Source organism: Drosophila teissieri, unplaced genomic scaffold, assembly GCF_016746235.2.
Source record: "Drosophila teissieri strain GT53w unplaced genomic scaffold, Prin_Dtei_1.1 Segkk14_quiver_pilon_scaf, whole genome shotgun sequence".
Lineage (NCBI taxonomy): Eukaryota > Metazoa > Arthropoda > Insecta > Diptera > Drosophilidae > Drosophila > Drosophila teissieri.
Genome location: NW_025224994.1, coordinates 518,720 through 543,365, shown reverse-complemented (window position 1 = coordinate 543,365; position 24,646 = coordinate 518,720). Strand labels below are relative to the sequence as shown.

General features: G+C 38.0%; 1 protein-coding gene across 1 annotated transcript in view; it reads right to left on the bottom strand.

Moving 5' to 3' along the window:
• Positions 1-24,646, bottom strand: part of LOC122625606 (putative serine/threonine-protein kinase STE20-like) — a 77,330-nt gene that overhangs the window by 7,638 nt on the left and 45,046 nt on the right. Inside the window, exon 3 of the mRNA XM_043805690.1 lies at positions 23,140-23,370. Coding sequence (XP_043661625.1) covers positions 23,140-23,370 — 231 coding nt within the window. The remainder of the gene's footprint in view (positions 1-23,139; positions 23,371-24,646) is intronic.

Below are 24,646 nucleotides of genomic sequence, written 5' to 3'. Positions count from 1 at the left end.
AAAGAAAAAACAAGAGAGAACGCTACAGTCGAGTTCCCCGTCTAACTGATTGCAGGGAAAACTGCAATTAAATCAATATATTTCCCATTACCTCGTGGTAAAGTCCACAGAACGGATCTTGAATGGGTATTTCTAAAGCAACATTTTCATTACTGCGAAAACTGTCATTTTAATAATATAAAAGTATATCCAACAAATTCATAAAAACTAGGGGTCTGTCGCTTTACAAAATGCCGAAACCTAAAACATAGGTTGAGCCAATGTAACGACAAATGTATAATCAATAAATCCTTTCTGAATTTTAGTATATTGTTCTATTGTCCGATGTCCAGGGCCATGACAGAGTTCGACAGTGTGCACTTCTAGCATTTGCTCTAAGTAGCTCGACGGATGGGGCGGGGTTCCTGCCTACTCTATAATTCATGGGAGCACCTTTTCGCAATACTTTAATGAACAAAAATCAACAGGATATGTATAAAAAAAAATGAAATAAATATTGACAGAAACATTCGGTTCCGATTGACTCTAGGGTATGAGATGTTAATTTTACCCTATTCTACACCCTCCCTACCTTAACAACACCAGAGAAAACATATGGGTTGTCCCTTAAGCTAACGTTAAGGTAGCTACTATTTATGTTCCAGGATCGGCATGGTGTTCGGCGACAGACCCACATGAAAAAAATTAAACCTTCATTTCAATTATATATTAATTATTATAATTATAATTAAAAGATTACAAAAATGAAGTTTAAGGTGAACTGAGCTTCTTAAATAATAATTATAATGAAGGATAAACAAAATTAAAGAAAAAAAATATAAGTAAATCATAGTATTTTAATTAATGAAAAATATAAGAAATAATGCATGGTTTAAGTTAAAAAAAAAATAAAACATTAAATAAATAAAACCATTAAATAAAAATAATAAAGAACAAGAGAGAACGCTATGGTCGAGTATACTCAGCTATTTGAAGTGCGAAGGAGAGTCTTTAACACTGACAGTTTTGTGGGCGTTAGAGGGGGCGTTTGCCACGTGGCAAAAAGGTTTTTGGAAAATCGATAGAAATATACAAGACTAATACAAAAATGAAAAAATATCAAAACTTTTTTCAAAAGTGTGAGCGTGGCAGCTTTGGGCGGTTTGTGGGCGTTAGAGTGGGCGTGGCAACATGAATCGACAAACTTGCGCTGCTTCTATGTCTCTGGAGTTTGCATGCTGAATCTCAACTTTCTAGCTTTTATAGTTCCTGAGATCTCGGATTTACAGGTACATATATTCTCAAGGAATTCCTCAGGAATTCCTCGGGAAAACCCCTTGCCTATTTTTCGAAATACCCGAGGAATACCTGAAAAATGCTCAGGAATTCCTTGGGAGTTCCTGGGGAATTCATCGGGACAACCCCTTGCTTATTTTTCGATATCCCACAGGAACTCCTCATGAATTCCCCGGAAAATCCTCGGGAATTTCGAATTCCTCGCCACGAACGCCTGTTGTATGGAAATTCCTCGCCGATTTGTATGGGAAATTCCCCGGGATTCCCTGAGGATTCCTGGGGACTCCCTAAGGATTCCCTACTCGAGTACTGGTACTGAAGGGTATTACATACATTATATATACATATATGTATAAATCCAAATTAGTATTTCCAAACACCCAGGGTCCAGATCTCATCGTCTAGGATTAGAAAGGGGTGTCTTTCGGAACACAGTTCCATTTTGAGTGTATATATATATATCTATATATTTTTCTTTTGTTTGACGCATTAGACAGAGGGTGTGGGGAACTGACCGAAAAACGTAAAGGCGACGCTGTCGACGGGCTAGGCTGAAGAACTTGGTCGTTGAAAGTTTCGAGTCTTAATGGCATTCTAGGACTATTTGGGGAGGTGGAAAATTTTAGTTTCTTTGGCCGATGCTACCGACGTACATGTCGTTTGTGAGGCTCGAGTACAAACCCGCGAAGCCATGTCGTTTGGGAGGCTTGAGTTCGCGGATTTAGGAAAACTGTTGCGGAGCCTGAGCGTATCAGCCAAGCTACAATGGGTGGTGGATCCCCGAACATATCGATAAAATTGCAGGAGCTCTTGGAGTCCGAATGTATCGGTCAAACAGCTTGATTTTCCAACGACTGGCGGGAAGGGGACTTGGACATCTAGATGAGCCATTTGGTTTTAGGTATAACAGTTCCAGAAAGGAATCCTGTGAAAGCTTCTTTAACAATGGAAAGGAGTGGCATGTTGGGGAAACGACCAACTCCTCCAGTTAATTGTTTGGTTTTTGTCTTGGGGATTAAGTATTGTGATTAAAGAGTGACTTATTGATGGCATTTTAAGGAGCAAGCGATTAAAATATTATTGAAGAGAAAAACCCCGACAATGCATGAATGCAGAACCTGACCGACAAAGAATACGCCGCAAAGGATAAAGCACCCATACCAGTACAATACAGGGTGCCACCACCTAGATCTTACAGAAGACCGACATATAGCTTTTTGAGGCATCAGGCGTCGTCTGCCACGGTAAGAGTCGCAATAGTTTTTTTTCACAGACATCGCAGTAAATGTCACCAATTTCCCCCCGAGCTAGACCGGAGCCTTACATTTCCAGCTCCAGCAGCAAAAAGATTCCGTCTGGACAAATGGAATTTAAAATCTATGGAACCCGCCGTATGACCGTGGATGGTTTCCTACTCCGCGTGGAAAGGCTACAAAATTATATGGAAAAAAAAAACAAGTCTGTAGGGAATTCCATAGTCTGCTGGTAGGTGCAGCTAGCACAAAGGTACTGGTATTACCATGTGCGCAATTGGTAATTTTATTCCGGTGATTGACAAGGCTCATCAGTCGGGCATTGACTGCCAAAATATCGAACATATTGAACACTTACCCACCAACCAATCACAAGAGTAGACTTAAAGCTCTAGTCCGGTATATAAAACCTCGGTTCGTTATGAAATGAAAGACTAGTCTGGATATTGGAAGAAATTAAGCTGCATTATTAGAGACTAGAGTCGTCCAGACCTGTAGGGTCAGAGGCTGCGGACACGAGTCGGCAGATGCTGTACTCCGACAGAGCTAGTGTATATCAGACCTCATTAAAGCCAAGTATAAGCCAAAAGAAGGCACCTACCGAAGAACAACAAAACCCTGAAGAAGAATAAGAATAAGTCTTGACAGGGATCAGCGACCAGCAGATTCAAATCAATACCTTACTTAGCATTCGTTTCGTTTTAAAAACTCAATGTTGTCATCGGGAGAGTTGACGCAATAGTTGAGTAGCCGACCATGTCAGCGAGATCATGAAACCCTGCCATCTGATAAGGACCGGCGTAGTCAACAAAGCTCTAGTCCGGTATATAAAACCTCGGTTCGCAATGAAAGGAAAGACTAGTCTGGATATTGGGAGAAATTAAGCTGCATTACTAGAAACTAGAGTCGTCCAGACCTGAAGGGTCAGAGGCTTAATTGATGTCAGGCTTAATTGATGTCAGGCTTAATTGATGTCAATATTACCAGAAGGATTCCTCGAAGTCTAATAATTGTGATAAGTGTCTAAATATTGTCAATAATAGTTACTTCCAGATTTATCATCAGATCACTCTCCGTTCTTACTTAAGCTTATTCACCAGCCACAACAAATCGAGCGAATGTTTAAGCTTACAAGCTATAGAACCAACTGAACAAGGAACAAGAAATTCATATTTTCCTACAGCATCTACAGGAATATAAAATAATGCGCATATTGATAAATTGGCTGGTATACTTATGTCAACACTATTTGAAGCTGCAAAGCTATCAAAATTTACACCGATCGTCAGCCTTTAACGTGTGGAATAGAAATTTTAATAACAAATTAAAACCCATTAAAGAATAAAATTGCGTATTAAAATTGCGACACTGCTACTGCTTTCGAATCTCACTACATGACTCCATAGCCACTATACATAGCGACCTCTAGGACGCTCATTTTTTTTGACACATTTATAAGCTTATACGTGTAAATATCCAATCTACTACATTTTCTGAAACAATACTTAAATCCATTGTCGAATCTTGCCATCAATTCTTTCAAGCCTGCAATTTTAGATGTATAAGATTCGTATTAAGTGAGAAAGAGAGCATTGCAGAGCTCACAAAAGCCCTGGATGTCATATATCATTCGTACCCAACTGTCTTCCTGCCGTACCTGTAAATTACATGTGTACGAAAGACACCCAAATAAACCGATTTACTCATGTGAGATAATACACATCGGTGCTTTTACACTGGAAAAAAATATATACCTAATTTGCATTGATAAATTTTCTAAATTTTCCAAACATTTTCCCTTACAATCAAAGTCCGCAGTTCACATTAGCGAAACATTGCTGGACGCATCCATCACTTCACAGCTCACACCCCAAAAAAGAGTCACAGTCAAAACGTAAAATTGCGTAAAATCTTTTACAAATCCCATTAAAAACACTAAGTTGTAGGGCACTCAAAATTAGGAATATCATTTCACGCATAGCAAGTTATTCTTGGCTTACAAACTAACGCAACGGCGTGGGCGGTCGACAATAAACCAAAGGGGAATAATAATTCACAAATTAAATTTAAAAGAAGATAGAACAAGTCGGGTTCCCCGATTATCTGATACCCGTTACTCAGCTGGTGAAAGTGCGAAGAGAAATTACAAAACTGACCGTTTTTGGCTGTTTGTGGGCGTTAGAGTGGGCGTGGCAAAATGTTTTTTGGTATAGAGAGTTAAACTTACAAGACGAACAAAAATGTTAAAAAAATATCACATTTTTCAAAAGTATGGGCGTGGCAGTTTTGAGCGGTTTGCGGGAGTTAGGGTGGGCGTGCAAAAAGTTTTTCTACAGATCAATAGAATTTTACAATACTAATAAGAAAATGAAAAAATTTCAAAACATTTTTCAAAAGTGTGGGCGTGGCAGTTTTTGGCGGTTTGTGGGCGTTAGTGTGGGCGTGGCAACATGAATCGACAAACTTGCGCTGCGTCTATGTGTCTGGAGTCTGTATGATTAATCTCAACTTTCTAGCTTTTGTAGTTCCTGAGATCTCGACGTTCATACGGACGGACAGATGGACGGACAAACGGACATGGCCAGATGTTCTCGGTTATTGATCCTGATCAAGAATATATATACTTTATATGGTCGGAAGCGCTTCCTTCTGCCTGTTACATACTTTTCAACGAATCTAGTATACCCTTTTACTTTACGAGTAACGGGTATAAATATATAAAATATATACGAAATATATTTTAAGACCAAGAACAACTCAAATCTTCAAACACAAAATAATAACTAAAGAAAACCAAAAATAAATAAAATAATAATAAAATAAATAAAAAAAACTTTTAATTCGTACGTTGTGACATTTGGCGCTACAAGCGTATGCACGATCTACATACCGACAGCGTTCCATATATTTAAGTATGATGCACCCGCTGTTCGTCTACAGCAATGTCTGGCGGACCTAGGAAGAATACACCACACCTTTGACCGAATAGCCAACCGGAAAAATCTGACTGAATTGGCATCGTAAATTCGCAAAACAACTTGACAGGGAACAGCAACCAGCAGTTTCAAATCAATACCTTACTTAGCATTCGTTTCGGTTTAAAAACTCAATGTTGTCATCGGGAGAGTTAACGCAATAGTTGAGTAGCCGACCATGTCAGCGAGATCCATCTGTTAAGGACCGGCTTAGTCAACACGAATTTCTTTGATCATGATAATGTCTACACTATATTGGCAGAAATAGACAGTTGAAGCGGTTGTATTCTCCAGGCCAACAATACTAACTAACTGCTTTTCTCAAAAATGGTTTATCCATTGGCAATGCAACGGTCTGCCAAGAGATAGATTCGTATAAACTAGAAAGAAGTAGCTGCATCCCTGCACGTAACAATAGCACTAACAAATGTAATTTTTAAAAACTTTTGATATTAAACAATAACACGTTTTTAAAAGGAGAGATAAAATGGACAAATGAACACCAACTCAAAACTGTTTAATATTACATTGTGTGATGAAAACCACTATCATCGCAATCGTGTCACCTAAGATTAAATCTCATATCAATAAACGTTTTCGTTTAAAATATTATAAATTTTGACAGTTTTTAAACCAAAAAACCAACCTTGTTAGGAGGGGAACTTCCTTTAGAGGCTGAAATGAAGACATTTATTTTCTAATCCATATTATAATAATTTGGACATTTGCCTAGGTAACAGAAAAGTTTTTTACAAATGTGAAAATTTTAATTGAACAAATTTTTCAAGGATCTTGTTAGTCATATCGCCGCTGACATCGTAGATTGTTTTAGGTATGATGGCTACAATTTTTGTTTGAAATCATCAATCCAAATATTTTCTTACTCGGTTCTTTATCGTCGATGAACTAAAATATTTGCGAAATTTGAAAATGAACTCTGTCAAAAAGGTTCCAAATAATAGACATAAACGGGATTTTCACAAAAAATTAGTTTTGTTTTTAAAATCGTTAGTTCAATAAAACAAATTTGTTTTGATCTATTTATATTAATACTAGATCATCTTCTTCTAGCTTCAAAGCGAAATTCTTTAATAATTCAATTTCGCAATCCGTACTAGTTAAAGTTCCGTTCGCTTCGCGAGTGAATCTTTTGTGGTATGTGCATTATTTTAATAAATTAATTCAATCTGTTCTCTTTCTGTCTTTGCGTTTTGTTTACTCTCTTTTTCGTGCGTTGTCCGTAGTGCTGTTTGGTGTTGTTTTTGTAATTAACTGCACGGTGCACCCGCTCTCTCGCTCTCCCACACAAAATCTTAAAGTGCACACTGCGCTCTTGCGGTACATTTTCTGATTTTGTCTTTTGTTACAGTGGTCAAAACCCAATTAAACATGGAAACCAATGTTGTCTGCTTCCATAACAAATGCCGTCAGGTAATAAAGCCTGATCAGTCAAAAATTACCTGTTGGCTATGTGATAGAATGGTGCACACTAAGTGCGCAGGTTTTAACGGCCGAACAAGTGATGACCTAGCTAAAGGCCCTAATCTAAAATACTGTTGTGATACTTGCCTAGGAGTTGCGAATGAAATGCAACTCTTTATGCGCCAAACTAAGGGTGGCTTGAAAGGACTGATCAGCAGTTTTGGCGTGGCTAGAGATAGTTTTCGTCGAGCTGATGATCTTCTTTCTGCACTTGATTCACAATTTAATAGCCTCAAACTATTAGAAGAATCTCCAAAGCGCAAGAAAGCCGCTGGTGGTAGACTGCCTAAGGGGAATGCCCCGCAACCTTCGGCAAGTGATCAACAGGACTCCGCAGCTGATCAGTTGACGATCGCAGCAAACCCTCGAATGTTGCTTAGATCGGCAGCTAAGAAAGATTCGGTGCAATCCGATTAATCGGTTGTGGAGGGAGTCCAGCCTGGGATTGCTACAGATTCCGTTTTGTCCGCACTGGTTTCTCAACCGGTGATTCCACCCGTCCCGAATTGTTTACCACCACAAAGGAATATTGAGTCCGGACTACCGGCACAAGTTGGCACTTCAGAAATACGACCTGCAGTGCCAAAACCCCTCTCGGTGGTTCCACTAAAGAAACAAACTTTTGTTTCTAGGCTTTCCCCTGATCAAACATCATCTGATGTACTGTCTTATATACAAGACAAAACAAAAGCCGACAACATAAAAGTGGAAAAATTTAACTTTTTTAATGCTAGGGACATCTCATCTTTCAAGATAAATGTCCCAAATGAGCTATTCTCAACCATATGTTTTGGTGATTTATGGCCGGAAAGTATGATTGTGAAAGAGTTTGAAGCTAAGATTAAAAATAGAAAAAAAGGGCCCCTGGGAATTAAACTTCCCACAAGTGGCCAGATCACTGCCCCATCCTCCTCTACTACTTCTACTTCTTTATCTTCAAAAAACTAAAATCTAGTCTCACTACCTGTTATCAAAATGTAAGAGGCTTGTGTAGTAATCTAACTCATTTGTATTCAAATAGCCTTTCCTTTGCATCCCATATTATTGTGTTTACAGAGACTTGGTTAAAACCGGAGATACTTAACTCCGAAGTTTTCCCAGGTATGTACACAGTATACAGGCATGATCGTCCCTCCAGGCGGGGAGGTGGAGTCCTAATTGCTGTTAGGTCTACCCTCACGTCAGAGGAGGTACTTTTTGACGAGTTCCGTAACTTAGAATTCTTATGCGTAAAGCTGTCATTTTACATTAACCATTTGTCCGCTATCCAATCCTTTACAAACAGACTGTCCGATAGGGACCAACTAGTTGTCCTAGGTGACTTTAATATACCAGGCACTAAGTGGTCCACAGAGGAACAGTCGAATATTCTCATGCCTATAGCACAGCATGACTTTATTGACGGCTTGCTTGACATATCATTGTCGCAAGTTAATTATATTCGAAATTCTCTTGGTCGTTTATTGGATCTATGTTTTGTTTCAAGTCCTGAAAGTGTCTTTCTGACTAGAGTAGCACCTCTTAGTCAACCAGAAGATCCAAACCATCCAACTTTCGAGGTGACAATCGACACAGGTACCGTAATAAAAGAGAGGCCAGATAAGTCAACCAAACGAATTCATTGTTTACGTAAGGCAAACTTTCGGAGGCTAAATCTTTTTATATCTGGCTTTAATTGGTGCGATCTATATTCTTGCAACATAATGGGCGATGCCATAGATATTTTTTATACTGCAATTAAATCATTTTTCAACTCTTGTGTTCCGATGTACTATCCGTCTACCTCTAAAAAACCTCCTTGGTTAAATAACGAGTTGACACATCGAAGAAATGTTAAGTCCAGACTTTATATAAAATGGAAAAATACCGGTTCTCAATCTATATTTTCTAAATATGTAAGTGCTCGGTTAAATTTTTCCGTGCTTAATGCTCAGTATTATAAGAATTATTTAAACCGTTGTAAGTTCCAGTTCGCACAGGATCCCGTTTTATAATTTCGTTAACACTAAGCGCAAAACAACCAGTTACCCTTCCTCGCTATTTTTTGAAAATACTTCGGTAACATCGGATCAGGCAATAGCCGATCTATTTGCCAAGTTTTTTCAAACCACATATTCTACGTTACCTCATTCCGAACGACCTTACTCTTACTCCACTATAAACGAAAGCTCACTGCTTTATGATCTTCAGCGAGTTAAGCCTGTCTATTCGCCAGGTCCCGACGGAATTCCTGGCTGTGTGCTTAGATTCTGTGCGGAAGCCTTGTGCAAACCTCTACTAAAACTGTTTAACTTATCTCTGGAATCTACACAGTTCCCCCAAATATGGAAGAAGTCCTTTGTGATCCCTCTCCATAAAAAAGGTAGCAAATCGGATGCAAGCAATTACAGAGGAATCTCCAAATTGTCTGCTATCCCTAAGCTTTTTGAAAACGTTATCACTCCTCATTTGCAGCACCTTTGTAGGTTAATTATTTCACCATGTCAGCATGGGTCCATGAAACGCAGATCAACAACTACAAACCTTCTGGAGCTAACCTCCTTCGTTGTACAGGGTTTCAAAAATAATCTTCAAACATATGTCATTTATACGGATTTTAGTAAAGCATTCGACTCTGTTAATCATTCAATTTTAATAAAAAAACTTGATTTATTAGGTTTCCCTGTTGATCTCCTAAATTGGATTCTAAGTTATCTGAATGGCAGGACGCAACGTGTCCTCTTTAAAAATTCTCTTTCTTGTATTCTCCGAGTCACATCCGGCGTCCCACAAGGGAGCCACCTAGGTCCGCTCCTTTTTACCTTATTTATTAACGACCTTCCCTTAATAATAAATCATTCGCGTGTACTAATGTACGCTGATGATGTAAAATTATGCTTGCAGTATAAGGACATTTCCCGCCATTTGGACTTACAATCCTATCTAGATTGCTTTCAAACCTGGTGCCGTGATAACGTATTGAACTTAAATGGCTCTAAGTGTAAAGTTATGACCTTTTGTCGTGCCAACTCAATGCACGCAACTTACACTTTAAGTGGGTGCTCTTTGGACAGAATAACACATGTTGATGATCTTGGTGTTCTTCTGGACCCTAAACTTTCAGACCATATTTCGTCTATTGTCAATAAGGCCAGGGGTTTGCTTGGTTTTATAAAACGGTGGTCAAAGGAATTTGATGATCCTTACATGACCAAAACCTTATTTATTTCTCTAGTCCGTCCGATCCTCGAGAATGGATCACCTGTTTGGAGTCCACAATATGAAGTTTACTCGGACCGCATTAAAACGGTTCAAAAGAGCTTCTTACTTTTTGCCTTACGGCGCCTTAATTGGGGTGCAAACCTTAGATTACCTCCTTATTCGAGTAGATTAATGTTAATTAACTTACCCTCCTTAGCTAACCGTAGAAAGATGCTTGGAACAGTCTTTATTTTTAACCTTATTCGTGGTGAAGTGGATAGTCCCGACTTGGTTAGTCGACTAAACTTCACTGTTCCAAGCAGATTTACTAGAAATTACGTACCTTTAATGTTAAATCATTGTAGATCTAACTATGAGTTGCATGATCCATACAAAGTATTATGTTCTGACTATAATAGATTCTATCCTATTATCTCTAATTCTGACTCTCTGCCGTTTTTAAAGCGATCAATACTAACGTACTTAACGAATTCTTAGATATTACTACTAGTATACATATATTTCCTCGTCCTTTACTGTCTTCTATATCGCGTCTATCTTCCCGCGATTCGAGCCGTACGATACACGGCAGCGCCCCTCGGTCGGTTGGGCGGGAGGTGTGTAAAAAAAAAAAATAATAATAATTAAAACCAGCTTTCGATTGAATTCCTGTTAAAGTTTGCGGCCAAGTAAACACTGGTTCGACCCCAGTAACTTCCGGCAGTCTCCTATTAATACCTCTACGAAAGGAATTTTGCAGTGAGAAGCAATACTTGTATTGTCCAATTTCCTACAGGGGCATTTGTTTCTTTTCTCTTTCCCCTTTTGTAGTGTCCAATTTCCTACAGGGGCATTTGTTTCTTTTCTCTTTCCCCTTTTGCTAGTTCCGAAAGCAACTAGCTTAAGCGTGGCTTATCTTTAATTCGGTCACCTTGGATAAGATAGCGCATCATATTTGTCGATTTCGGCTGCACTTGCCGTTGTCGCATGATCGGATGTGATATTTTCCTAGGCCTAGTCTGAGTACAGCTTACTCGAAGAACAGCAGCCGACCAAATAAGTTCAAGTCAAGTGCGTGAAATAAATTTATATATTTTGCTGAAAATATTATATACTGAAGTTAATGTATAAAAATACATTTTAATATAATAATATCAGTTCAAAACCGGCAAACATACGCATAAAATTAATTTCTGTGAATTTCAAGTGCATTTATAAAAAGTGGCCAGGTATGAAATTGCTCATTTTCTTATAAACAATTTTTAACCAAATTTTATTTCAGTGCTTATTTAGTTCCAGTGCCTTCTTATATTATATATATTGTTTGGAGAAAATCCCTGCATGTTTATAGCAGAAGGAAATCCCACCCCAAATTGGCACACGAGGTTTTGGCAGTTTTGTGACGTCATGGCAAACCTCGTTTGAATTATTTGCAACTGCGCTGTTCGCAGTGCTGCGGCCGTTTTGTTTATGTGGAGCTGCGCTGCCGCTGCTCTACCTAATTCTTCGCTGCTTTGGTTGTTTGAGTGCTGCTTTGGTTAATTTTCTCTGCCTTGGATATTTAATGCAGCGCTGCGGCAGATTTTCGCTATGTCTTGGAAGTATTTCGACCATAAGCTGGAATAAAAATATGACGTCTGCCAATTAAATTTATATTGGAAATTTCTGAACCGTCTCCAAGAAAGATATTTAGCGACGCCAACTCTTTATTGACCAATTTTCCGAAAAATGTGCTAGGTCTTCACAAAGTTTCGTTCTGCGAACTGGATCAGACGTATAAATATTTAAAGTGGCTAAGAAGAATTGATATAAAAATTTCCATTGTTTCAACAATTCGGACGCTGTGTCGTATTATGCCACTAATTTAAATGCTTTCTCTTAAATTTCCTTTTTTTTTAATTGAAATACTTAAAACTTAAAGTAAATTTCTTTTTTATTAACTTAAATTTTATAAAATGAAATAAGGAATGATCAAGAGCTCATTAATTAATAATTGATCATTTTTTTTGTGCTTAAATTTAAACTCATGGTCAAAACAAAATGATCCTCTATTTTATAAAGATTTTCAGCGGTCATTGAGCTCAACGACGGCGTCGCAGGGTGAGTGAGTTCTATTTGATTTTCCCCTATTTTTATACCTGTTATTCGTAAAAGGGTATACTAGATTCGTTGAAAAGTGTGTAACAGGTCCGTCCGACTGTCCGTCCGTCTGTCCGTCCACCTGTCCGTCCGTCTGTCCGTCCGTATGAACGTCGAGATCTCAGGAACTCTAAAAGCTAGAAAGTTGAGATTCAGCATGCAAACTCCAGAGACATAGAAGCAGCGCAAGTTTGTCGATTCATGTTGCCACGCCCACTCTAACGCCCACAAACCGCCCAAAGCTGCCACGCCCACACTTTTGAAAAAAGTTTTGATATTTTTTCATTTTTGTATTAGTCTTGTAAATTTCTATCGATTTTCCAAAAACCTTTTTGCCACGTGGCAAACGCCCACTCTAACGCCCACAAAACTGTCAGTGTTAAAGACTCTCCTTCGCACTTCAAATAGCTGAGTATACTCGACTATAGCTTTCTCTCTTGTTCTTTATTATTTTTATTTAATGGTGGATCATAATATGTTTTTTTTTTTTTTAACTTAAACCATGCATTATTTCTTATATTTTTCATTAATTAAAATACTATGATTTACTTATATTTTTTTTCTTTAATTTTGTTTATCCTTCATTATAATTATTATTTAAGAAGCTCAGTTCACCTTAAACTTCATTTTTGTAATCTTTTAATTATAATTATAATAATTAATATATAATTGAAATGAAGGTTTAATTTTTTTCATGTGGGTCTGTCGCCGAACACCATGCCGATCCTAGAACATAAATAGTAGCTACCTTAACGTTAGCTTAAGGGACAACTCATATATTTTCTCTGGTGTTCTTAAGGTAGGGAGGGTGTAGAATAGGGTAAAATTAACATCTCATACCCTAGAGTCAATCGGAACCGAATGTTTCTGTCAATAATCTGGTATCTATCTTTTTATTGGGACTTACAATATTTATTTCATTTTTTTTTATACATATCCTGTTGATTTTTGTTCATTAAAGTATTGTGAAAAGGTGCTCCCATGAATTATAGAGTAGGCAGGAACCACGCCCCATCCGTCGAGCTACTTAGAGCAAATGCTAGAAGTGCACACTGTCGAACTCTGCCATGGCCCTGGCTGCTCAGCTAGGAAAAATTTAAAAAAAGTAAAAGGACTGCACACTACACAATTGGCGCCCAACGTGGGGCCGACTTAAACACACCTGTCTAAAATCCTTTAGATATTTATACTCAAAACATCTGTGTAAATGTGTTAGTTAGCTTCGCGGCTATTTGCTCGCATAACCCACCCATTAAATATTAATTTATTTTGTGTTTCAAACAAGGTTTTCTTTGTAACCAAAGTTTTTTTTAAGACACTCGGAAAATCATCTTGTGGGGTATTGGTTTTAATTTAAATTTACGAATTAAACAACCCAAGCGAACCTGAGATATGAATTTTATCTTTTAGTAGTTTTGTACTCGAGGAGTACGGATTTAATATTGTTGAATTGCGATTGCAATTTTCGACCAAATTAAACCGTCTCTAAAAACATCTACATGTTTAAAAGTTAATCTTTAGTAACTTTGAATTTGATTTTGAGAGTCAAGCTTGGAAACTTAGATTATTAAAAAGATTTTGATAATCTGACCGGATTGATACTCACCTTTTAATACAAATCGGACAATAGAACAATATATTAAAATACAGTAAGGATTAATTGATTATACATTTGGCGTTACATTGGCTCAACTTATGTTTTAGGTTTCGGCATTTTGTAAAGCGACAGACCCCTAGTTTTTATGAATTTGTTGGATATACTTTTATATTATTAAAATGACAGTTTTCGCAGTAATGAAAATGTGGCTTTAGAAATACCCATTCAAGATCCGTTCTGTGGACTTTACCACGAGGTAATGGGAAATATATTGATTTAATTGCAGTTTTCCCTGCAATCATAAATTCCACAACAAATGCGTTGTAGACAGCTTTAAAGCTTCCCCGCAATGTCCTGAGTGCAAAAGTACTTGTACTCCAACCCAGGTAACTTATCTGAACAATACACTGGATATTGAGATCCAAGACGCTACGGTTGTCAGCGAGGGTTTTCCACCTTCTCTTAATTCGATTAGGGATTCTTCGGTTAATCCCAGAGACACCAATAAAAGAGGTAGAGGAGCAACTCCTAGGAGGGGTACTCGAGCAGTGATTCGAAATAATGACGAACTTCCTATCGAAACCCGTCCGACTGTTGTATCCAAAAACAAAGAAGATACTCGCTCTTCTGTTTTGAATACAGATGACCTCACTCATCTCGTTAGAGAGGCTATCGATGCTAGTCAAGACCGACTTCTTCAAAGCAATCCATAAGATATGTCCAGAAACACTTCTAAAATCTCTTTGCATAAAACTGCAGGCGTTATTCAAAGCTGGAGGATTACATTTGATAGCAGTAGGGAAGGAATTCGTTCTTTGGCAGTCCAGAACTTGGGTAGAGATTATCAGAGATTATCTATGCGACAATCCACACTTATTGTTCTCGAGAAGGGCCAATGATTGGTTCTGGCGGTTCCAGCGCGATATTTTTTGGGAAAGTTTCGTAAAAAGTTTGAAGATATCGAAGACGATATTGACGTCTGGGAATTAATCAATTCTCGTAAACAGGGTGATCAGGAATCTTTTGAGGATTTCCAATTTGCTGTAGAGAGATTGGTAGGCCGACTTAGCAAGGAAATTTCTGAACGTTCACACGTACGAATTCTTATTCATAATTCAAAATCTTCCCTTCGTTATGAGCTTATGCACTTGGGCATAACAAACTTAGCCAGTCTTCGTGAGAAAATCCGTACTCACGAGCAATTCCATAAAAATTTGCGAACACAGTCAATCAAGTCCAAATTCGAAGCGCGTCCGCGTATAGCAGAACTTGCAACTGAGGAACATTCCCGAGAATGTTTCCGCCATTCAACACAAGCGATTGATGTGCTGGAATTGCGAAAGGCCGGGACATCGTTTCGATGACTGTTTAGAACAGAGAACCATCTTTTGTTACGGTTGTGGGGCTAAGAATACCTTCAAGCCCAAATGTCTGACATATAACCCTCAGGAAAACTACCAGAGGGATGCGGCAAGCAGAACCAACTTGTCGCATCCAAAGACTTCAGTCAAGTCGCAGAACAGAGCCAACCAAATTTAATTAAAACCGGAATAGACCCCCACTTGCCTTTTCATTTACGTTTAGCTAATTACAAAGCCGCTAAGAAACGTATATTGCTGAAGTTGACAGCATATATTTAAATTTGAGACCAAAACGATCTACCTTACGTTTGAGAACGTTTTGGAAAAAGATTAAATCAACCCGCAAAAGATTAGGCTCGGCAATAATCTCTAAGACCGATAAGCGACTTTACACCGATCTTAAGCTAGGAGGAAACCAATATAAAGCTTTATTGGATTCAGGCGCCACGAAATTCATGTGTGGGAAATTAAGCTGCTGCTGCTCTTAGAAACAGCCCTCAATTTCGAAAATGTTCTGGAGTCATCCAAACGGCAAGTTCGTTGCCGACATTACATATCGAGATATGACCAAGCCGATGGAATTTTTTATTATCCCTGATCTGAGTCAGGATGTTTATTTAGGCGTTGATTTTTGGCGTTCCTTTGGACTATTAGATCAGTGGCTAGATCCCATAGGAGAAGTATCTGAATTAGATACTGGAAACGAGGGTCAAACCGAACTTTCAAATATGCACACTTTGAATGCAGGACAGCGCTTTCGTCTTAATTCCGACATCGCCAAGTTCCCCTCATTCGATCAGGAAGGTTTAGGCCGGACCCAATTGTGTGAGCACAGTATTGATGTAGGTAACGCAATCCCTGTCAAGCAAAGGTATTGGCCAGTCTCACCAACCGTCGAGAATGACATGTTTAAGGAAATAGACAAGATGCTTGAAATGGACCGCTTGAAGAAAAATCTAGGCAATACACCGCATTCACAATCCCAAACATGCCCTTGTACCAGTATAAGGTAATGCCGTTTGGACTGTGCAATGCACCCCAGACCTTATGTAGGCTTATGGAAAAAGTATACCACCACATTTGCGAACAAGGGTGTTCGTTTATTTAGACGATCTCCTTATTTTGTCAGACGACTTTGTGCCTTTTAAAGGAAGTCGCCTCATATCTCCAGAAAGCCAACATGGCTATTAATATACCAAAGTCTAAGTTTTGCATGCGGGAGATTAAATATCTCGGTTTCATAAATGGCGATGGCCAATTGAAAACCGATATCGGGAAAATACACGCTATCTTAGATTTTTCGATTCCCAAATCAGTAAAACAACTAAGAAGATTTTTAGGACTCTCAGGTTGGTATAGGAGATTCGTATGCCGCAATTAGCTTTCCACTAACTGAGCTTCTCAAGAAAAACAAATGCTTAGAGTGGAATGAAGCCGCAGAAGAAGCTTTCAAGAAACTGAAATCCAGTCTTACTACACCTCCAGTGCTTAGGTCTCCCGATTTCTCATACTTATTTGCGACGCTAGCACCCATGGTCGTGGCTGCATATTAGCTCAAAAGAATGAAGAGGGCGAAGAGCTACATATCGCGTTTATGTCGGAGAAGTTGTCAAAGGCCCAAAGAAACTACACTGTCACTGAGCTTGACTGCTTAGCCGATCCGGGGCATTAGGAAATTTCGCGCTTATGTCGAGGGTCAGGCTTTCCAGGTAACTACCGATCACGCCTCGCTCAAATGGTTAATGGCGCAAAAAGATCTAATAGCTCGATGGGCAATCTATCTGCAGGGTTATTTGTTGGAGATTAGTCGTCGAAAAGGTACTGAGAATATCGTAGCCGACACTCTATCTAGACGCGATGAACCGTACGTAAATGAACTTAATGATATCGGTCCGATAGTAGACTTAACATCGAAAGAGTTTAACTCAATCGAGTACAAAGATCTCATTAGGCGCGTACAAGAAAATCAGCTTAAGTTGCCTGATTTAAAAGTTTGCGATAATTTTGTATATAAGTATTATGGATTCCAACAGCTCTCACTGAAGATATATGAATTCACCCGATGCAGCTCACTTTGGCACCGGTAGAATAATAGAAAAGCTGAAGAGATATCTGTTTTGGCCAGGAATGGTGACTCAAATATGTACTTACGTATCGGCTTGTTCTGTTTGTAGGTCTACAAAAAGCCCAAATACTGTTTTGCGACCTATGGGTAAACCAATGACCTCAGATAGAGCGTTTCAGAAACTATATATTGATCTGCTGGGACCCTACCCCAGATCAAAGAAAGGTAACATAGGACTTCTTATCATTGTTGACCATCATACTAAACTTCATTTCTTACATCCTTTAAAGAAGTTTACTTCGAACCGGATTTGTGACTATTTAGAGAATTACTTGTTTTACGTACGTTGTTTGGGGTACCCGAGGTAGTACTAACCGATAACGGTTCCTAATTCAAATCTGGCTTTTTTGAATCGTTCTTATCACGATTTGGCATTAATCATATGTGTACAGCTGTCTATTCGCCACAGGCCAACGCCAGTGAAAGGCTAAATATATCAGTTCTTGCGGCAATTCGAGCATATATTGGTAATGACCATTCGAATTGGGATAGCCATCTCAACGAAATTAGTGGTTCATTAAGAGCCTGTGTTCACCGCAGCACTGGATTCTCGCCCTATTTCTTGGCGTTTGGCCAAAACATGATTACATTAACATTAAATGGTCAAGATTACGAGCTTCTTCGAAAACTTAATCTGATGTCTGACGATACTTCTCTTAAAAGGCAGGATTCAGATTGCTAGAGCAAAAGCTAAAGAGACAGTTGCTATATCTCATGACGCTAACGCTCGCACTTATAATCTACGCTGCCGACCGATACAATTCAGTGTGGGAGCCAACGTGTATGCTAGAAACTTTGGCCAAAGCTATGCGGGGAAAAGATTCAACGCCAAGATGGCCCCTGTGTTCATTCCAGCTAAGGTTCAAAAAAAATGAAGTTCTAAGTATTACGAACTGATTAATGAGTCGGGTAAATCAATAGGTGTATATCATTTAAAAGACTTGCAGAATATGCCTAAAAATAATTAAGGTGAAAATTGTACTTTGTTTTCAGTGAATGCTTCTGGTATTCAAATCTCTGCAGCATTAACTGCGGTGTAGTGTCCCATTTCCTACAGGGGCATTTGTTTCTTTTCTCTTTCCCCTTTTGTAGTGTCCAATTTCCTACAGGGGAATTTGTTTCCTTTCTCTTTCCCCTTTTTTGCTAGTTCCGTAAGCAATTAGCTTAAGCGTGGCTTATCTTTAATTCGGTCACCTTGGATAAGATAGTGCATCGTGTGTGCGTGCCGACACCCACGCATGTTTGTCGATTTCGGCTGTACTTGCCGTTGCCTAGTCTGAGTACAGCTTACTCAAAGAACAGCAGCCGACCAAATAAGTTCAAGTCAAGTGCGTGAAATAATTTTTTGCTGAATTTTGCTGAAAATATTATATACTGAAGTTAATGTATAAAAATACATTTTAATATAATAATATCAGTTCAAAACCGGCCAACATACACATAAAATTAATTTCTGTGAATTTCAAGTGCATTTATAAAAAGTGGCCAGGTATGAAATTGCTCATTTTCTTATGAACAATTTTTAACCAACTTTTATGTCAGTGCTTATTTAGTGCCAGTGCCTTCTTATATTATATACCATATATTGTTTGGAGAAAATCCCTGCATGTTTATAGCAGAAGGAAATCCCACCCCAAATTGGCACACGAGGTTTTGGCAGTTTTGTGACGTCATGGCAAACCTCGTTTGAGTTATTTGCAACTGCGCTGTTCGCAGTGCTGCGGCCGTTTTGTTTATGTGGAGCTGCGCTGCCGCTGCTCTACCTAATTCTTCGCTGCTTTGGTTGTTTGAGTGCTGCTTTGGTTAATTTGCTCTGCCTTGGATATTTAATGCAGCGCTGCCGCAGATTTTCGCTATGTCTTGGAAGTATTTCGACCATAAGCTGAAATAAGAATATAACGTCTGCCAATTAAATTTATATTGGAAATTTCTGAACCGTCTCCAAGAAAGATATTTAGCGACGCCAACTCTTTATTGACCAATTTTCCGAAAAATGTGCTAGGTCTTCACAAAGTTTCGTTCTGCGAACTGGATCAGACGTATAAATATTTAAAGTGGCTAAGAAGAATTGATATAAAATTGTTTCAACAATTCGGACGCTGTGTCGTATTATGCCACTAATTTAAATGCTTTCTCTTAAATTTCCTTTTTTTATACCCGTTACTCGTAGAGTAAAAGGGTATACTAGATTCGTTGAAAAGTATGTAACAGGCAGAAGGAAGCTTTTCTGACCATATAAAGTATATATATTCTTGATCAGGATCAGTAGCCGAGTCGATTTGGCCATGTCCGTCTGTCCGTCCGTCTGTCCGTCCGTATGAACGTCGAGATCTCTCAACTACAAAAGCTAGAAAGTTGCGATTAAGCATACAGACTCCAGGGACATAGACGTAGCGCAAGTTTGTCGATTCATGTTGCCACGCCCACTCTAACGCCCACAAACCGCCCAAAACTGCCACGTCCACACTTTAAAAAAATGTTTTGATATTTTTTCATTTTTGTATTAGTCTTGTAAATTTCTATCGATTTGCCAAAAAACTTTTTGCCACGCCCACTCTAACGCCCACAAAACCGCCAAAAAATGTATGTGCTGAAGACTCTCCTTCGCACTTCGAATAGCTGAGTAACGGGTATCAGATAGTCGGGGAACTCGACTATAGTGTTCTCTCTTGTTTTGAATTGAAATACTTAAATTTCTTTTTTATGAACTTAAATTTTATAAAATGAAATAAGGAATGATCAAGAGCTCATTAATTAATAATTGATCATTTTTTTGTGCTTAAATTTAAACTCATAGTCGAAACAAAATGATCCTCTATTTTATAAAGATTTTCAGCGGTCATTGAGTCATTCAAAAAAAAGCTCGTTGTGTAAATACATTTGACCACCTAGTCTGCATCTACCTTTGCAGACGACACCGCCATTCTTAGCCGTTCCAGATGCCCGATCCAAGCATCAGCGCAACTAACTCTTCACCTGGTGGACGTTGAGAAGTGGCTCTTAAATAGCAGGATTGCCCGTCACTTTCGCTAAACACCACAGTGATACCGAAAACACAAAAGGTAACATACATACCTGGGAGTACACCTTGACAGACGTCTCACTTGGCGCAACCCCATTGTAGCCCAAAAACCCCACTCAAAACCAACACCCTGCACCGGCTGATCAACGCAGACTCCCCGCTAAGTGTGGACCACAAGGTACTACCAAAGACATTAGAATAACAAGATGCGTAACGGCCATACATTGGTTTTTCACTATGCAGACACTTTTTTGGTGACGACCAAAATTGCACTCTTTTCGCTCGCCTAAAATTGAGACCGTAAAAATCTAAAAATAGAATTGTCTTGCTTGTGTGAGTAAAAACATTAAAGGAGATAGTGTGTATGTGTGCGTGCTTCTGCTAGAAGACGATTTTCGGGCCGAAATCAATTTTGATCTAAGAAACAAATTTGATTAATGTTTTGGTCAATTTCGATTCAAAACTATTATGGGTTAAAAGAAGTTTTTTTAATATTCGCTTGATAAAATCGCCTTTTTAAAAACAACAAAATAAAATATAAGAACATAATTTAACTGAATCTTATTTTAAATACTGAAAATGGATAATTTTCATACTAGTAATTTGACTAAATAACTATAGTAAATAATTAAAACGTATACAAAGTAAATTATTATAATTACTGCAATTTAAAACAAAGAATTTCCAATAAAAGAAATTACATTTCAAAAATAAATATTTCATACAAATTTAAATACAAAATTCATATTAAAAAATTAATATATATAAAATAAATTAAAATATAGAATCTGTTTATTGCAAAATTGATTTCTTGAAGCACGAAGTGCGGACATAAGCACCGAAGAATCATTGTCTTCTTATATTTTTCACATGTCGCACACTGAATACTCTAATGACAATTATTCTAATATAAAGTCATATTTTAAAATTATTATGCATTATTATGTACATAGATTGTGCTATTATTATTTCTGTGTTGAATTTGAATAATTGTTATGTTAAGGCAATGCAAGACTAGAGTTTTTAATTGGTGTCAATTTAAAAAAAATAATATAGATTTAAAGTCTAAGAACTTCTAAGATCAAGGGCATATTTTGTCATTTTTACAATGCATGTGCATACGTGTACACCAATACAGTGGTCAGCTGTCACTGTATGCGTACAAGGGAGCTGCTGGCTCTAGAGCTCTCCGCTCTGTGGCTTTTGAACAAAATTTCGAGAGTGCCTGGAGCCACTTGAAAAGCCACCACGAAAAAATCGTGTGCAAAAAAATCGTATGGCGTTACGCATCTTGTTATTCTAATGTCTTTGGTACTACTCTGTACTGAAACCAATTTGGAACTATGGCTCTCAGTAATGGGAAAATACCTGCAATATCAATGTGGACATCGTCAAACGAACTCAATAAAAGATCATCACAACTTTCATCGGAGCACCGCGGAATGTTCGAAAAGAAAACATTCAACGAGACATAAACATCCTTCCAGTCAAAAGTGCAATAGCCAAAATAAAGAGGAAATACTACGTCAAGCTTACAACGCACACCAACCACCTAGTGAGAAGTCAGACGCACCTCAGCAGTCAATCCCTTCTCTGCCGCAATGACCTACCTACCAAGGGAACAAACTTTTTAGGGACGTTCATCGAAGGACAGTTTAAAATAAACTGTTGACTAAATAAACTAGTATTAAGATTTTAAAACTTATAAATAGTTCCCATATTCAGGCATGCTCCGGTAATCGTAATTTTTTTGAATTCGATTTGGGCCAAATCTTTTGATTTCCTTTTTAGGTCTTTTTAGTTTTAGTTTATATGTGCTCTGGTTTTTGCAAAATTGTTGCTATCGTTTTGCTATCGGAATGTTTTGTTTCGCATCGATTCTTGCTGCTCAAACACCTGTTTTACTTTATTTATCAAAATCAAACAACGTGAAAAAATGCCTTTTATATTTGCATTTGCTCGTTTTGAAGCTAGGAGAAGATAGAAATTGGAGAACTTGAGAAAATCTATAATTGCCACATTTTTCACAGTTTTAATTACTTTTTTACTGCACTTTGCTTGTTTTGAAGCCAGGAGAAGGCAGAAATTGGATAACTCGAGAAAATCTATAGTTACCACTTTTTTCCCCATCACTATGGCAACCTTTGCGGTAGCTTTTGGCGACGTACTTATCGACCACTTGCCAAATAGACAATTGTTATTGCTGACGGCAACATTTTGTTTGTCAAATATAAAGTGGGGTCAAAAATAAATTTGTTATAAAATAACTAAGAGCCAGAATGATCTTGTGGTGGTGTGAAATTAACATCAATTGACTACTGAGTAAAATTTTTTTTCCTTAGTAAATTAGATCTGATTTGATATAAAAAAGGCATTTACTTTTCATTTCGGCTAGATTTCAAATCGAATTCGTGAAAATCGTGCAAATTCGATGACCGGAGCATACCTGACTATAAAAGCATATAGAAAAAATAACCGCACAGTTAAAAAAAAAATCTATTCCACTGTTTCAAATTAGCTTTTGAAACTTTGAGACAACTTTGAGAAACTATCGATTAAAGCAATTAAATAAAATCTTTACTTTAAGTAAAGAGTAAGTGTTTTTTATAGAAAGGAAGTCTGACAATAGCTGAAAAGCGTGTAAAGTAAAGTTTTTTTAAAGGGTATATTCTCATATAAAACAATGTAAATCATATTTAATTCATAAATATATATTGTCAGCATACGTACGTTCTTTTTTTTTAATATGGGATATTTCTTGTCCTTTTAATTGGTCTGAAAGACTGGTATTCCGGCATTGCTTAAGAAACGAGTGTGTCATTAATTTGGATGCAGCCCATCGAGAGAAAGGATTTTTATTCAAGCAGATTTCAACGAATTGATGGAAGTCTTCCGAAAATGATTTGTTTACAATTACATCACGAGCAATTCGTTTAATTGTATGATCCGTTGATAGAGATCCTAAAATTAATAGAAGATTTAGTTGGGCAGTACTAAAGAGCTAAGTGCAAATGGGCAAGATAAATAATAAAATAAAAAAAATATAAAAACATTTTTAAAAATTAAGGGTGTGACAGTTTTGTTGGTTTGTGGGCGTGGGAAAAATGTTGTTGGCATATTATAACAATTCGGCAAGACTAATATTAAAATGAAAAAAAAACAAGAGAGAACGCTATAGTCGAGTTCCCCGACTATCTCATACCCGTTACTCGCTATTTGAAGTGCGAAGGTGAGTCTTTAACACTGAATGTTTTTGGCGGTTTGTGGGCGTTTGAGTGGGCGTGGTAAAAAGTTTTTTGGAAAATCGATAGAAATTTACAGGACTAATACAGAAATGAAAAAATATCAAAACATTTTTCAAAAGTGTGGGCGTGTTTTGGGCGGTTTGTGGGCGGTAGAGTGGGTGTGGCAACATGAATCGACAAACTTGCGCTGCTTCTATATCTCTGGAGTTTGCATGCTGAATCTCAACTTTCTAGCTTTTATAGTTCCTGAGATCTCGACGTTCATCAGACGGACGGGCAGACGGACATGGCCATATCGACTCGGCTATTGATCCTTTTTTTTTTTTTTCCTTCTTTCTCTTATTTATTGAATCTTCCCTTTTTCTTAAGAGACTAACAATAAGTTTTCAAATCTTATTCTAAGCTAGCTAATTATCATTTTATGAGATGATTTGTGCTATGTGGCCTAACAAATTTAACGCTGGGCTGGTTGATCGTTGCGGTGCAGTCGATTTTGACTGCATACTCGAAGAAGATTTCTTGCAAGGGGATTTGGATGTGAGCCTAGTTTTTCCTTGTATTTTACTTTTATCTCTGTTATTGTCTCAATGACAAGTTTTATTTCTAGGTCTTTGTGTATATTCTCGTTCCGAAGATACCATGGAGCTCCAGTTATGATTCTCAGAATCCTAGACTGTGCTCGCTGAATGATGTCGATGTTGCTTCTCGATGCTTGCCCCATAGCTCGGAGCCATAGGTCCATATGGGTTTAAGAACGGAGTTATACAAAAGGACTTTGTACTCCATGCTTAGGGGAGACCGAACGTTTATAAGCCAGTGTAGATCCTTTGCTTTTAGTCTCAGGTGCGTCGTCTTGGCCTCTATGTGTTTCCGCCAGGTAAGCCGCTTGTCCAGATGAATACCTAAGTATGTTACGTCATCGGCTTGTGGGATGCGCGTGTGGTTCATAACCAAGGGCGGGCAGCTTTGTTTGTTAAGGGTAAACGTAACTT